The sequence below is a fragment of the Ruditapes philippinarum genome, unplaced genomic scaffold (genome assembly GCF_026571515.1).
Source record: "Ruditapes philippinarum isolate M1 unplaced genomic scaffold, ASM2657151v2 ctg675_1_1_1_1, whole genome shotgun sequence".
NCBI lineage: Eukaryota > Metazoa > Mollusca > Bivalvia > Venerida > Veneridae > Ruditapes > Ruditapes philippinarum.
The window spans coordinates 29,916-46,509 of NW_026867036.1; the positions used below are offsets into that span (position 1 = coordinate 29,916).

At 32.6% G+C, this 16,594-nt stretch overlaps 1 protein-coding gene across 1 annotated transcript; it reads right to left on the reverse strand.

Annotated features, from left to right (window-relative positions):
• Positions 1 to 65: 65 nt before the first annotated feature.
• LOC132734597 (meiosis 1 arrest protein-like) lies at positions 66 to 16,569 on the reverse strand. Its single transcript, XM_060721374.1, has 13 exons — positions 16,361 to 16,569; positions 14,411 to 14,568; positions 13,758 to 13,931; positions 13,280 to 13,390; positions 12,584 to 12,728; positions 10,499 to 10,597; positions 6,898 to 6,974; positions 6,370 to 6,513; positions 5,582 to 5,683; positions 4,155 to 4,388; positions 2,267 to 2,383; positions 1,609 to 1,733; positions 66 to 456 (listed from the first exon to the last, which is right to left on the reverse strand). The coding sequence occupies exons 1-13, from the start codon at positions 16,398 to 16,400 to the stop codon at positions 279 to 281; spliced, it is 1,704 nt and encodes a 567-aa protein (XP_060577357.1). The 5' UTR covers positions 16,401 to 16,569; the 3' UTR covers positions 66 to 278.
• Positions 16,570 to 16,594: the final 25 nt, after the last annotated feature.

The following is a 16,594-nucleotide window of genomic DNA, read 5'->3' on the forward strand; positions in this document are numbered from 1 at the left end:
ACATTTAGTCTTTACTACAGATAATATTGCTATAATACAGATGTATTATTTATTAATTTATATCTCAATATTCAATATAATTATTACATATAGATGAGTGAACATTAAAGTATAGATTTAAAAATATACATTAACATTAAAAACATGAAATAACAATAAATTATATGTAATAACAATAAATTATATGCAACAAGCTATCACAAAATAACAATAAAATTCATAATAACTTTCAAAACAAAAATCTGTAATAAAACTACTGAAACAATTTAAACAAATGTTTACAAGGCTGTTGGGAAAGATAACTGAGGTTTTATTTTGTTACTTCTGCCAGATCTGAACATTTGTACATTTATGCTTTCATTTGTTATACTCGCCTCGTTGTCTGGTAGAAATTTATTGTGAGCTCCGGAATATAACGTTCGTTTCACTGGTTTTCCTGTTGTCTTTGTCAACAACCTGAAAAAGTTTTTGCAACAGATATTGAGTCATTTTCTTTGTTAGGTTTTTACGTCAATTTTGGTCATATCTTGGTCCAACCAACTAAACAGATTTCCTGGATAACTAACCAGTTATTTCCATTATATTTCTGCAAGTGACTGACTACTAAACAGTACCCTTATGATTTCTGAAGAAGCAGTGAGAGACCAATGATCTTATCCTCGATGTCTGTGATTCAAATGTTATAAAGAAATTTAGCTTTGCCAGGGGATCAAACCAGGGACCCCTGGACAACAAATCTATTGCTTTCCCTATTGTGTTAAGCAAGGTATTGTTAATGGTTTGGCAAATATAAAGCAGTTTTATTTTGATACAATGTAGTTTAGTAAAAAAATAACATTTTTCAAAATTAATCGGGAACTAGCAGTTTTTTGCCATTATTTCTTAAACGGCAACCCGGCAGTTAGTTTTGAAATAATTTTTGTTTTTTACACCATTGTAAGCAGTACTATGGATGGAATGTAACTACTGGCCATTAAGGCCCCCACGGTTACACGTCGTTTCGATTTTCATTCGTAAACATTTATGATATTTTTTACCGTTTAATCGAAATGACCATATTGCCTTACAAAATTTCTTAATCATTGCCTCACATAATTATGGATTTTATCAATTCAAGTGGTTAATTCCAAAGTAAAAAAACCCAGAAAAATTGGTGTGTACAACCCTCCACACAGCATTACCATGCAAAAATTGCTTGTGACATACATGTAATACATTTTTGGTAAAAAATGGGGATACAATGCAGAAAATGTGTGCTGACTCAATCGTGATGAGCCCTGGATATTCTTTATTTGTACATGTATTAAAAATAGAAAGTAAGTCATCATTTGGGGACATATATATATGGTGTATATAGTACCTAGAGGTACCACCGTTTAAACGGTATCGTTTCAGTTCTTAGCAATTGTGTAAATGTTTACAAAAAATTGTAAACGTGGGAGCCTTACTGGCCATAAATGTATGATGTTTGGAAAAAAAATCCTACCTTTATGTACTTCAAACATAAAATCAGAACATGGAATATGATTATTATATGCAAGCAATTAATTCAAACAATTTAATGATTTTGAACAGGAAAAAAAACATGCAAATTAAAAAAATGACAACCTTTTGCCAAGTGGAGTATCTGTAGGTTCAATGTCATGTTGTGGAGACGTTTCTACAACAGTTGTCTTCTTATACTGTTTACTTCCCTTGCTCATTACCATCTTGTTAGTGTACACTGTTGCATTCTATAATTGAATTACATTTTCTTACCATTTTAGTGTCAGTAAATAAAAAGCCATATTCAGGGATATAATATTATAAAATAGATACAACTACTATGTCTTAAAGGAACAATCTTTAAATATCTATTGCTGCTGGAATAGGAAGGATATCGAAATGGCATAGTCCGTCTTTCCTTCTATCTGGATCCATCTCTTGAAAACTGAAACTTGGCAGGAATGTATATACAAATAAGGAAAACAGCCTCTCCAAATGCCATCTAGGTGTTTGACGTATGGCCCTTTGTAACTTAAAAAGGGCATTTTTTAAAGATTCCCCCATTCTTCAAGATATATTTTTACAATAAGCTGGTTTGCTTTAATTTTAAAACAAATATAATCCTATTTAAGAGGAAGCAAATATATAACTATAGATAAACCTGATTACCAAACAATCAACAGGTAACAACCTGATTACCAAACAACAGGTAACTATTTTCTCTATAGATTATTCCAATACTAAATAAACACAAAATTAATTCAATTCCAATTTTGCTTACATCATCAATAGGTCTTTTTTGTTGTCTCTGGGCGACAGGTTTCTTTCCCATAGTTCTCAAACTCTCAAACAGATTTGAGGAACAGTTTAATGGGTTGTAGGTGCTCAATACTTCAAGCTATAGATTAAAGTAGAAATATTTTTAAACACCAAAAAATTTGACAAATTTACATAAATGTTTCACAGAGAAAGGTTTCATCAGGTTAAATTCAAAATTTGCTAAAATTTATTTAAAGGCACATTGTGATTCAGAAAGGAAATTTTTTTCTTCTTCTAGAAAGGGTAAATATGTGTTTAGCAATGTTTAATAATGGATATAAAGCATGTTAGGTAATTTTCATTGGAAATAAGTGCCCAAGTGTAGAGCTGAATGTGAACTAATTTAATGTCATAAGTGTAACAAAGCATTAAAGCATTTTGACTTCCATACAGCATACTTATCACTTAAATATTCTGATTACAAAAAAAAAAAGAAGTGGAAAAAATGAAGAAGCAAACGAGCACCGCTAGGCGGAGCATTATATGCCCAAAAAGTGTTAATTTTTTTAGTAAGGATGAAGCATTTGTAAGACATTACATAAATTAAATTAAGTATTACCTCCTTCAAATAGCAATCCTCCTATAAAGTTTGAATATTGTGGGCCAAACGGAACTTAAGTTATGCTCTGGAAACTGTTTTCAGTTTTGAGGTAATAGCGACCTTGAACTTTGACCTTGTGACCCAAAAATCAATAGGGGTCTTCTACCCAATATGGACAATCGCCCTATGAAGTTTAAATATTGTGGGCCAAATAGACCTTAAATTATGCTCCGGAAACTGTTTTCAGTTTTAAAGTAATAGTGACTTTGACCTTGTGACCCCAAAATCAATAGGGGTTTTCGACCCAATATGGACAATCATCCTATGAAATTTGAATATTGTGGGCCAAATAGACCTTAGGTTATGCTCCAGAAACTGTTTTCAGTTTTAAGGTAATAATGACCTTTGACCTTGTGACCCCAAAATCAATAGGGGTTTTCTACCCAATATGGACAATCATCCTATGAAGTTTGAGTATTGTGGGCCAAATAGACCTAAGGTTATGCTCCGGAAACTGTTTTCAGTTTTAAGGTAATAGTGACCTTGACCTTTGACCTTGTGACCCAAAGTCAATAGGGGTCTTCTACCCAATATGGACAATCATCCTATGAAGTTTAAATATTGTGGGCCAAATAGACCTTAAATTATGCTCTGGAAACTGTTTTCAGTGTTGAGGTAATAGCGACCTTGAACTTTGACCTTGTGACCCCAAAATCAATAGGGGTCTTCTACCCAATATGGACAATCATCCTATGAAGTTTGAATATTGTGGGCCACATGGAACTTTAGTTATGCTCCAGAAACTGTTTTTAGTTTTAAAGTAATAATGACCTTGACCTTTGACCTTGTGACCCCAAAATCAATAGGGGTCTTCTACCCAATATGGACAATCATCCTATGAAGTTTGAACACTGTGGGCCAAACGGAACTTAAGTTATGCTCAGGAAACTGTTTTCAGTTTTAAGGTGATAGTGACCTTGACCTTTGACCTTGTGATCCCAAAATCAATAGGGGTCTTCTACCCAATATGGACAACCATCCTATGAAGTTTGAATATTGTTGGCCAAATGGTCCGGAAACCAAATAGCTAACGGACGGACAGATAGACAGACGGACGGTCGGCAGGGGTATAACATAATATGCCCGGGCATATAAAAATGGTTAAGCTATATGGTCAGTGAGTAATCATCTTAAAATTGTTAGCATTTTTTTTTTTTTTGGGGGGGGGGGGGTGCTTATTAGGCCTTTAAAAAATATGTGAAATGTTAGTAATATTCACATAATGTTGATAATTTAATTTCACTATTACTTGGTCCATTGATTCTGCAACAATATCCTTATATTCCTGTTCAACCTCTTCCACGTGGTTCCCGGCACTATATGGCAACACAAGCTCTCGTACTGCTAAGCTCTTCACCAGAAGGGTACCATTTTCTGAGGGAATGAGCACAAAATGTCCCAGTGGCTGGAAACTGTGTTGATTAGTATTTCTTGCTTTTGAAACAATTTCAGATGGCTGTAAATATGCAATAGCAGCTTGTTCCTGTAGGGAAAAAATACAACTGTAAGGATATTATTAATGAAGTAATTTTGTCTAAATTACAAAATTATGAGAAGAACTAGAAATGTGTCCATAGGACACGGATGCACCCACACGCCACTGTTCTGTCAATCTTATGACTCTAGGTCAAATATTTTTTGGACTACATGTGCCACAAGTTGAAAACTAAAAATCAACAAAGGGCCATAATTCTGTTAAATTTGGTCGCAGCAAAAATTCCTTCCTTTACTACCATCTACACATTAAGGTTGTTAATTCCTGGAAGTTTAAGCAAAATCTGCCATCCGGTTTAAGAGGAGTTGGGTTCACAAAATTTCTACATAGTGAAAAAATCAACAAAGGGCCATAATTCTCTTAAATTTGGCCGCAGCAAAAATTCCTTCCTTTACTACCATCTTCACATTAAGGTTGTTCATCCCTGGAAGTTTAAGCAAAATCTGCCATCCGGTTTAAGAGGAGTTGGGTTCACAAAATTTCTACATAGTATATAGTGAAAAAATCAACAAAGGGCCATAATTCTCTTAAATTTGGCCACAGCGAAAATGTCTTCCTTTACTACCATCTTCACATTAAGGTTGTTCATCCCTGGAAGTTTAAGCAAAATCTGCCATCCGGTTTAAGAGGAGTTGCGTTCACAAAATTTCTACATAGTATATAGTGAAAAAATCAACAAAGGGCCATAATTCTCTTAAATTTGGTCGCAGCAAAAATTCCTTCCTTTACTACCATCTACACATTAAGGTTGTTCATCCCTGTAAGTTTAAGCAAAATCTGCCATCCGGTTTAAGAGGAGTTGTGTTCAAAAGATTTCGGGACGTACAGACGGACGGACAAGTGCAACGCTATATGCTCCCACATTGTGGGGGCATAAAAAGTTGAGCCAAATCACTTCAGATTTTTCATTAATATGAGAAAGTATGCAAATTATCAACTTGTTTCTAAATTTTTACATTTGTTTATTTGGTCGAGTTTAAAGTCAAATGGGTACTTCAGTCAAAAAAAAGTAGAGCTAAAAATGTTCCAGAAAACAAAAATGCATATTTCAATGGGCTGTGTAAATACAACATTCACATATTAAACTTGTATGCATGGAAAACATGTTTTTAATGATCCACATACAGGATTGATTAGGAAGTAAAGGTCAGCTGAGACTGCACTGTTTCTTACACTTTTACCTTAATTAGTAAAATTTGACAGAATGCCTTAAAAAGTTGCTGATTTTTCTCCAGATCTTCCCAGTCAATCTTCCAACATGAGGTTGGTTGTGCAATCATGGGCTGTAATTATAGAATTAAAGTATAATAATTGACATATTTATACAATTGTGCCATGTATTATTGTGTATAAATGTTCTGTTAAGAACAAGGTGCCATTACTTACCGTAGCTAAGATAAGCCGAGTGAAGGTGAGGTTAGTAGAGCGTTTCAAGAACTTCTACTACTATATATAACAATTATATTTAAATGTATATAGTTTATTAAATACAGAAAAGGATGAAAAACTGAATTACAAACACTTAATATAGAAAAAGATTAAAAAAACACAACAAAACAAGACCTACCAGCAATAATTTTAGCTAAATAAAAACGCTATAAAAATCCATTAGCTACAGATGAATTAATATTTTAATTTTTCAGTCTAATTACCAGTAGTTTTTTATTTTTTATTTTTTTTTTTTTTTTTTTTTAACCTGAAACAAACATGCTAATAAAACTTATAGCAATAGTTCTTAAATGCAACGTCAATAGAGCATCTAATTGCCATGAAATTAGAAATCTTATCAACCACAACAAAGAGAATGGTCAACTTGGACGTGGAATATGCAAAAAGATAGATAGATACATTATACACATTGAGACACCCAGAAATGCCAATGACATGGTCATATTGAATCAAAATCATGATAAATGGTAAACTTATGTTGAACTTCAGAATCACGATATATCTCAAACTTCAACCTTACCATCCCAAACACTAGAGAGTCACACACAGCAGTGAGTGGTACCAGACTTGTAACACGTAATTTATAGATTGGTATAGATATTCCCATAGCTTTACTTGTACTTGGGAACACCATCTTCATAGCAGAGGAGTCACAATGGACTGTCTGAAATATATATATTGTACATGTCAAAAAAGAAAAACTTGCTAATGAAGTAGTTTGACAAAATAATTTTATTGAAAATCCCCATTATGATAGGCAGTTAATGCAAAATTATCTCCAAACAGACCAATATAAGTAAGATCAAATTAAAGGAAACAATTACCATTTTGCTAAGCCTCTCAAGAATTATTTGTTCCTTTCTTTGGTCATGACCATGTTTTTTCTTATAAAGAAGAACCAATTAAGCAGGCTAAGGGATATGCCGGTACCAAATATGGCATTTATTCACTGTTGAATAGTAATTAAATAATGAATGATTTCAACATACTATTCACAAGATTCATGCTGTAACAGTAAGACATTTCCGTATATGATGTTAAAACTTACAAAGTGGTTATAAAATGGAAGCTGAGCAGGTTGCAGGACTCTCTCATGGAGATCACATTTCACTGTCAGTGGTACACCTAGAAAATTACAATTTAACCACTTAGTAAGGCTTGATATAGGTAAATAGCAATGTACATTCTACTGTTTTGATTCAAAATTCCTGTTTCAGTATTTGATGACTGAAGCACAAAAACACGAATTTTGGAAATGTTGTGTTGATACAGAATTTGAAAATCTTTGATGATAAGAGGAATGCCTGTCTCCAGTATGCCACTTAAGTGATCCTACATTTATACATTTTCAAATGTAAGAGATATTTAGGGGAGTATAACTCAGAGTAAAGCACTTTGGCCTGCTGATTACCAAGGGTGAAGATTTTTGTTTCAAAATACAATAACTGACTACTACACAACTATATTTCACTACAGGTCTTTATTTAAACAAGAGGGCCATGATGGCCCTGAGGTCGCTCACCTGTATAAAGGCACCCGGAGCGGGGCCAGTTTAAACCCCAGGGCTTTTATTTGAACAAACTTGGAAGACACCCATTAGAAGATGTTTCATGCTAAACATCTAAGCTCTAGCTCATTGGGTTTTTTTAAAAGAAGATTTTTTAAGTTTTTACTATACACATATAGTTAAAACCAATGACACCCCTGGGGCGGGGCCAATTTTGACCCCAGGGCTTTTATTTGAACAAACTTTGTAGACAATTACTAGAAGATGTTTCATGCTTAATATCTAAACTCTACCTATTTGGGTTTTTTCAAAGAAGATTTTTAAGTTTTTGCTATACAAATATAAGGAAAATCAATAACACCCGGGGCGGGCCAATTTTGACTCCAGGGCTTTTATTTGAACAAACTTTGTAGACACTCACTAGAAGATGTTTCATGCATAATATCTAAACTCCAGCTATTTGGGTTTTTTCAAAGAAGATTTTTTAAGTTTTTGCTATATGCATATAGGGAAAAATCAAAGACCCCCTGGGGCGGGGCCAGTTTTGACCCCAGGGCTTTTATTTGAACAAACTTGGTAGACACTCATTAGAATATGTTTCATGCCAAATATCTAAGCTCTAGCTCTTAGGGTTTTTTAAAAGAAGATATTTAAAGTTTTTTTCTTAGAGTTCTGCATGGAATTAAATTCTTTGAACAATTTTTAAAGGTGATCACCAAAGGAACATTCCTGTGAACTTTGGATGAAATTGGCATAGTGGTTTATGAGGAGATGTCATTTAAAGTAAAAGTTTACGGACGGACGACAGACGGACAACGGACGGACGGACGCCGGACGAAAAGCGATCACAAAAGCTCACCCTGTCACTTTGTGACAGATGAGCTAAAATAACAAGAGCTGTCCGTAAGACAGCGCGCTCGACTTTTTTATTGCTTGCCAATAAAAAAAGTTTTTGCAGTAAAAGGCAATACAAGAATCTCTGTATTTTTAAAGTGAACAATGGCCATGAGCATTAAGATATTTAGTGAAGAATTATTTTACTGAATTGTGTGATACCCTTACAGCAATGTTTATATGACATAATTTATGGTAAAGTGAACAAGTGGATAGGAATGAATTTTTTTAGATTTTTTAAGTTTTTTAGTGCTTGCCTATAATACAAAACATTGACAGTTAAGGGCCATAATTCAAATAAAATCTTTGACAGAATTACCTTCTCCTGGACATGTTTGGGAATCATGATTGTAAACAAGTATTCCAACTTTCAAATTAATATCTCAAACAGTTCAGTCAAAAAGTGGACTGGTACTAAAAACTTAACCAAGATTCTAAGTCGATAAAAGGCCTTAATTTTTAAAACAAATCCTTGACAGAGTTACCTTCTCTTGCGTACAGATGGGGGGAATGATGTGAAATAGCATTAAAAGTTTCAAAGCAATATCTCAAAGGGTTAAGGCAATAAGTGGATTTTACCCATATTCAATGTATTTTCTAAGTCAAAAAGGGGCATAATTCTGTCAAAAACCTTGACAGAGTTATGTCCTCTTGTCTGTTGATGAAGGTCGTGATGGTAAACAAGTATGGTCAGTTTCAAAGCAATACCTCCAATGGTTTTGAAATAAAGTGAGGTGGTACAAAAAACTTAACCAAGCTCAATACACTTTCTAAGTCAAAAAAGGGCCATAATTCTGTCAAAAACCTTGACAGAGTTATGTACTCTTGTCTGTAGATGGAGGTTATGATGGTGAACAAGTATGGTAAGTTTCAAAGCCATACTTGTAATACTTCTGAAATAAAGTGGGGTGGTACGAAAAACTTAACCAAGGTGTGACGCCAACGCCGACGCCGGGGCGAGTAGGATAGCTCCCCTTTTCATAGAAAAGTCGAGCTAAAAAGCACCATAACTATTAAACTGCATTTGTGAGTTTTTAGTGCTATTTAAGTTGCTGCCATCAGTCTGTTCACATTTATCAACAATGAAAAACCTAATGATGACAGAACTTCATCAGGGCAAAAAACTGACTTTTTATTTAAATGTACAGCTATCAGACAAATGCCTTAAACTAGTTCATTTCCCTAAGATACAAAACAGAAAGTGTAGAGATATTAAACAAATACTTAAGTGTTTTCTTGGCACCTCAAAACAGTTGAAAAGTTTTGATTTTTTTTCTTTTAGTCACATTGTCTATATTTTACTTACTACTGTCAAACATTGGTGGAAGAATCAAATGCATGTGTTCACTATCAGTGCCTGAATCTACCAGCCATCCTGAGAAAATATTCTGTAAACACAGGATATCTGAAATATACAACCTGAGAAAATATTCTGTAAACACAGGATATCTGAAATATATTCAACCAGAGAAAATATTCTGTAAACACAGGATATCTGAAATATATTCAAAATGAGAAAATATTCTGTAAACACAGGATATCTAAAATATATTCAATATGAGAAAATATACTGTAAACACAGGATATCTGAAATATACAACCTGAGAAAATATTCTGTAAACACAGGATATCTGAAATATATACAACCAGAGAAAATATTCTGTAAACACAGGATATCTGAAATATATTCAACCTGAGAAAATATTCTGTAAACACAGGATATCTGAAATATATTCAACCTGAGAAAATATTCTGTAAACACAGGATATCTGAAATATATACAACCAGAGAAAATATTCTGTAAACACAGGATATCTGAAATATATTCAACCAAAGAAAATATTCTGTAAACACAGGATATCTGAAATATACAACCTGAGAAAATATTCTGTAAACACAGGATATCTGAAATATACAACCTGAGAAAATATTCTGTAAACACAGGATATCTGAAATATATTCAACCAGAGAAAATATTCTATGAACACAGGATATCTGAAATATATACAACCAGAGAAAATATTCTGTAAACACAGGATATCTGAAATATATTCAACCAGAGAAAATATTCTGTAAACACAGGATATCTGAAATATACAACCTGAGAAAATATTCTGTAAACACAGGATATCTGAAATATATTCAACCAGAGAAAATATTCTGTAAACACAGGATATCTTGGCACCTCAAAACAGTTGAAAAGTTTTGATTTTTTTTCTTTTAGTCACATTGTCTATATTTTACTTACTACTGTCAAACATTGGTGGAAGAATCAAATGCATGTGTTCACTATCAGTGCCTGAATCTACCAGCCATCCTGAGAAAATATTCTGTAAACACAGGATATCTGAAATATACAACCTGAGAAAATATTCTGTAAACACAGGATATCTGAAATATATTCAACCAGAGAAAATATTCTGTAAACACAGGATATCTGAAATATATTCAAAATGAGAAAATATTCTGTAAAACACAGGATATCTAAAATATATTCAATATGAGAAAATATACTGTAAACACAGGATATCTGAAATATACAACCTGAGAAAATATTCTGTAAACACAGGATATCTGAAATATATACAACCAGAGAAAATATTCTGTAAACACAGGATATCTGAAAAATATTCAACCTGAGAAAATATTCTGTAAACACAGGATATCTGAAATATATTCAACCTGAGAAAATATTCTATGAACACAGGATATCTGAAATATATTCAACCAGAGAAAATATTCTATGAACACAGGATATCTGAAATATATTCAACCTGAGACAATATTCTATGAACAGAGGATATCTGAAATATACAACCTGAGAAAATATTCTGTAAACACAGGATATCTGAAATATATTCAACCTGAGAAAATATTCTGTAAACACAGGATATCTGAAATATACAACCAGAGAAAATATTCTGTAAACACAGGATATCTGAAATATATTCAACCTGAGAAAATATTCTGTAAACACAGGATATCTGAAATATATACAACCTGAGAAAATATTCTGTAAACACAGGATATCTGAAATATACAACCTGAGAAAATATTCTGTAAACACAGGATATCTGAAATATATTCAACCTGAGAAAATATTCTGTAAACACAGGATATCTGAAATATACAACCTGAGAAAATATTCTGTAAACACAGGATATCTGAAATATTCAACCTGAGAAAATATTCTGTAAACACAGGATATCTGAAATATACAACCTGAGAAAATATTGTGTGAACACAGGATATCTGAAATATATACAACCAGAGAAAATATTCTGTAAACACAGGATATCTGAAATATATTCAACCTGAGAAAATATTCTGTAAACACAGGATATCTGAAATATATTCAACCTGAGAAAATATTCTGTAAACACAGGATATCTGAAATATACAACCTGAGAAAATATTCTGTAAACACAGGATATCTGAAATATATACAACCAGAGAAAATATTCTGTAAACACAGGATATCTGAAATATATTCAACCAGAGAAAATATTCTGTAAACACAGGATATATATCTGAAATACACAATTTGAGAAAATATTCTGTAAACACAGGATATCGGAAATATACAACCTGAGAAAATATTCTGTAAACACAGGATATCTGAAATATATTCAACATGAGAAAATATTCTGTAAACACAGGATATCTGAAATATACAACCTGAGAAAATATTCTGTAAACTCAGGATATCTGAAATATACAACCTGAGAAAATATTCTATAAACACAGGATATCTGAAATATACAACCTGAGAAAATATTCTGTAAACACAGGATATCTGAAGTATATTCAACCTGAGAAAATATTCTGTAAACACGGGATATCTGAAATATATAAGACCTGAGAAAATATTGTGTAAACACAGGATATCTGAAATATACAACCTGACAAAATATTCTGTTAACACAGAATATCTGAAACACACAACTTGAAAAAATATATGTGAAATACAAAACTTGACGAAATACACAACTTGACAAAAATATATCTAAAATACACAATCTAACAAAACATTCTGTGAACACAGGATATATATCTGAAAAACACAACCTGAAAGAAAATATCTGAAATACTCAACTTGAGAAAATGTTCTATAGACAGAGGAAACCCTTAAAATAAACAATAAATACGACTTGAGAAGTCATGTAAGAAAAAGGGCATATATATCTTACACATACATCTTAAGTAAATATTCTGTAAAAAGTTTTAAAAAAAATAACAAACAACCCCACACACATGTAACATCAGAATTAATATTCTGTAATACAAAGATATCAGGAAAGAGATATTTTGTTAAAGTACATCATATAATTACCAGGTTCTATGTTAATTACTTCCACCAGACCAGTACTTGTGAAACTATTATTTGCAGAGTTTTCAGATGAGCCACTCGACTGACTGTTTCCTATATCATCTAGTGTCATCATTCCAGTACTAGTTATACATAATATCTCAATTCTCTGAAAGATAGTGACATAAAATAAAATAATGTTATATCAGTCATTCTATTTCATGTAAACATTCAGTAAGATTCAATTTCATGTAAACATTCTAGACATAAGGTTTTCTGACTAACTTTATTTCTATTATGTCAGTTTCTGAATTAAAATAGAGACATGAACTTACAAAAAAATAGCATAAGCATTATATAAAACTCTGAACAAGTATTCAATTCCAAAGTTTTTGTCAGGCAAATCCTATACCACATGAATAAGAAATGCTCAAACCAAAGCTGAAATTATATGATAATGGAAGTGGTTGCTTAATGATTAAGGTATCTGCCTCTCAACCCAGTGACTATTGGTTCAAGCCCTATAGGAGTCACGACTTTGTTCTCTCATATGACACCAGTACTGGTTAATTCCAGGAAATAAACAGGAAAGTGATTAAAATAAGTTGCAAGAACTTGTTCATAAGATTTTGTAAACAAAAATCATAACAAAAAATGGTGAGATTTTGACAGGTTAAAAGATTGTTTTGGGAATATATAATTTACAACTTTACTTTTTACCTTCAGATTCTCTGTATCCAATGTTGCTAATGCTGTTTCTATTTGTTTTTGAACAAGATTTGACCTCTGACATGTAACTACATGAATTTCCAACTGGTGACATATTCCTCCCTATAAATAATGAAATGTGCAATAACAAAAAATATATATAAATTTGTACCATTTTTCCTTTTACTTTTTTAAAACATTATCCTTACATTAAAGAAAGAAAATATGATCCAATAATTGATATCAAAAAATGAAACAAGAGCATGAATTACCATGAGATGCTGCCCTATATAATAGAGGTTCACAGTGTTATTTTGAAAATGTAAGATTGCCAAAGACTTAAAAGTGAAATATGACTTAATAAAACTTGATCAAAACAGATGTACTAGTTCTGGCTACAGGTTAGCCAATACTATGATGTGAAGCAAATACACTGGCCAACTAAGGAGCTACTGAAAATTACTTTTTCATTAAAAAAATGTCCATTTACCTGGAAAGATGCCTGAAGTTGTCTGCGATATTGATTACAAGCTTCAGCAAGGCACTGATAATAACACGTTGTTGGTGTTGTGTTCCTACACACTTGAATAAGAGACCTTAAATCCGATATAGCTGTCTGAATCTTCTGGAAATTATTCCTTACATAGGAAAATGGAAGCAATACCTGAAATTTGTAGGATTGTAAAATCGTAATTGTGGGTATTAAACTATTAATGTAATGAAATAAACTGAAAAATATCTTGCCAGCTGTGACAGTTTTCCTTTCAAAAGCCCTTTGCAATTTGAAGAAAGTCCCTTCACAATTTGCAAAATGCTAGCTTCACATGAATTGAAAAAGATGCCACTATTACAATCAGAAATGTCTTCAATAACTGCTACAAGATTATATATTCATCAAAATCTCAAATTTTGCAGACTGTCACCCTGAGTCTTACCCAAAAATATTCCAAATTATCATACATGTAAATTGATGATATCAGAGTTATTTAATATTTCTTAATGTTAAGGATATTATCACTTAAAACTTCACAACTCGAAGAAAAATCATGCCTGTCTTTCACAAATCAATAAAAGGCCTGGGTACCTTCACAATTAAGGAGAAATCCCTTCACAATTAAGGAGAAAGGAGCTTTGTATTATTACCTCTGAATAATTACTTATAACCATCAGACTGAAGAAAGGTATACGAGATGGACCACTAAGTGTACAAGCAAGGGAGAAAACATTCTCTAGTGTATCACATAATTCTTCCCCTACTTCAGCTGTGAATGGTGGTGACATGTCCAATACCAACATTCGAACTGAAAAAATTTAAGGTAAAAGTATGAAGTACACATATCGTAACATATAAATTGGTGCATTATTATCATTATGAAAAATTACTAAATTTATTACTGATATTTCATGATGTTAGACACTGAAATCTGAGAACCGAACTTACCAAATTGTGCTATTCTTTTTTTATGAGAAAATAAGACTTGTTCAATATGTTCAATACTCAATGCATTTGTCAAATGTAACCAAAGACCAAACCACCTGAAAGAATGGAGATATTGGTGGAAATGAGCCAAGTGTTTTCATTTTGTCGGTCAATCCCGCACAACCTAATCAATGTCATGTTTTTATTAAATTGAAAATTTCTGTGACATCTCCAAATCCCCATGCCAGGAGATTTCATGAAATGTCTGTCATTGCAAGGAGGGTCTGCGGGCCTCCAACAGGTGTTTGAAAACCCAAAAGTCAAAGCCCCTGTTCAAATGGTTTGGTGGCGTTGTAGTTACAAACAGCTAGCTAATAGTAATGTATAGTAATGTATAATGTAATGAACTAGCACAAAATCTCTCTAAGATTCTTAGGGGCGGATACAGAACATGGTTTCCTGGGGGGGCTGACATATGGGTGGAAGATTTTGACAAAATAATGCAAAAGGCGAAAATTGTGCATGTTTGAAGATTTGGCCAATATGTTGTTCATGTGACAAAAAATTGTAATTTATGTGTTTCATAGCTCATCTGATGAGTGGCAATGTATTTCCGCTTATATATATGTATACTAATATTTTCATAAATATTTAGATGATATGTAATTAAGAAAAATATATGTAATTTGGGGTGGGCTTAGGAGGGGTGTCCCCTCCCATAGAATGAGAAATTTTTTAAATATGAGGTTGAAAATGTGTTATTTCCTTGACTGTCTAGTGCAGTTTATGGTACCTTTTGGGTGGATTTACAGGTAAGTGTTTGCAGGGTATTTCAAATAGAATTCCCCTGGTGTTTAGTTATAAGCATTTACAAAATAACAGCACACTAACCAATGTATGCGACTGTTGATAAAAATAATTTCAAACACTTGATCAATTTACTAATCTGAATAATAGACGATTTTCCAAAGTAAAGTAATATTAAAATACTGCCTTTCTATTGTACAAAAAATAATATTCAATAAGAATTTTTTCCATCAATGAATGCATTTTAGATACTAAAGAGGTCAGCACAATTTAAATTTTATTTAAAATAATATAACTGCCATAAAAAGTTATCAAAAGCAAATGACCGATCAGTTCATTGAATAAAAATCTTAGTAAAACTAATTATTTAAACACGATTCATTTAATATAATCTTTATAAAACTTGCCATCTTTTTAATTTTAATATAAATAATTACTTTCAATTTCTTAATCATAAGGCTTTTGCAAAGAAAATGGGAAAACAAAGATAGTAAAATATGGTGTACAATGTAACACTTCTATTTGCCACTATCTGTGTCTTTTAATTTCATTAGACCTTTGGAAAGCAATAAACCAATCAATTATACAGATTAAACAGTGAAGTCATTCAAGCATGTTGATAGATAAAGATCTCTGCCAAGCCCCCAAGCAGGAGATTAACAACTGGATGACAGCAATTAATGTTTTGATAACGGAGTACACTGTACAGCCAATAAAGTTTGAAACTGACAAAAATATTTTCCAGCCCAACTGGTAAACGTATCTTTGGGCCGAGCTGGGGGGGGGGGGGGGCTGCAGCCCTGAAGCCCGGGCCAGGATCCGCCACTTTCATGATGATTTAGAAATCGATGTAACTACTAACTTACCTGGTTGCTTCCCAAGTAACGTTCTTTGTGTGTCACCCATGGATATTTTGTCCAACAACAGTTTAATAATGGAACATCAACGGAAATTTAGGCTATTTTCATTCCATGGAGTATTTAAAACACATCAGACTATCTATTTCCCTACAGAACGTTCCATATAAAAAGTACAACGTTGTTACAAATATAAACTTCAACAGATGTCAAATTTGACATTTGGCGCCAAACAAACAACTC

What these genes read in the sequence shown, in the direction of transcription:
- LOC132734597 (XM_060721374.1), bottom strand. Translation starts at nt 16,400, where the DNA reads ATGGGTGACACACAAAGAACGTTACTTGGGAAGCAACCAG. An exon ending in AGTAATTAACATAGAACCTG is followed by an intron (nt 10,598 to 12,583) that starts GTAATTATATGA and finishes TGTATATTTCAG; the next exon opens with ATATCCTGTGTTTACAGAAT. An exon ending in AAAAAAGACCTATTGATGAT is followed by an intron (nt 1,734 to 2,266) that starts GTAAGCAAAATT and finishes ATTCAATTATAG; the next exon opens with AATGCAACAGTGTACACTAA.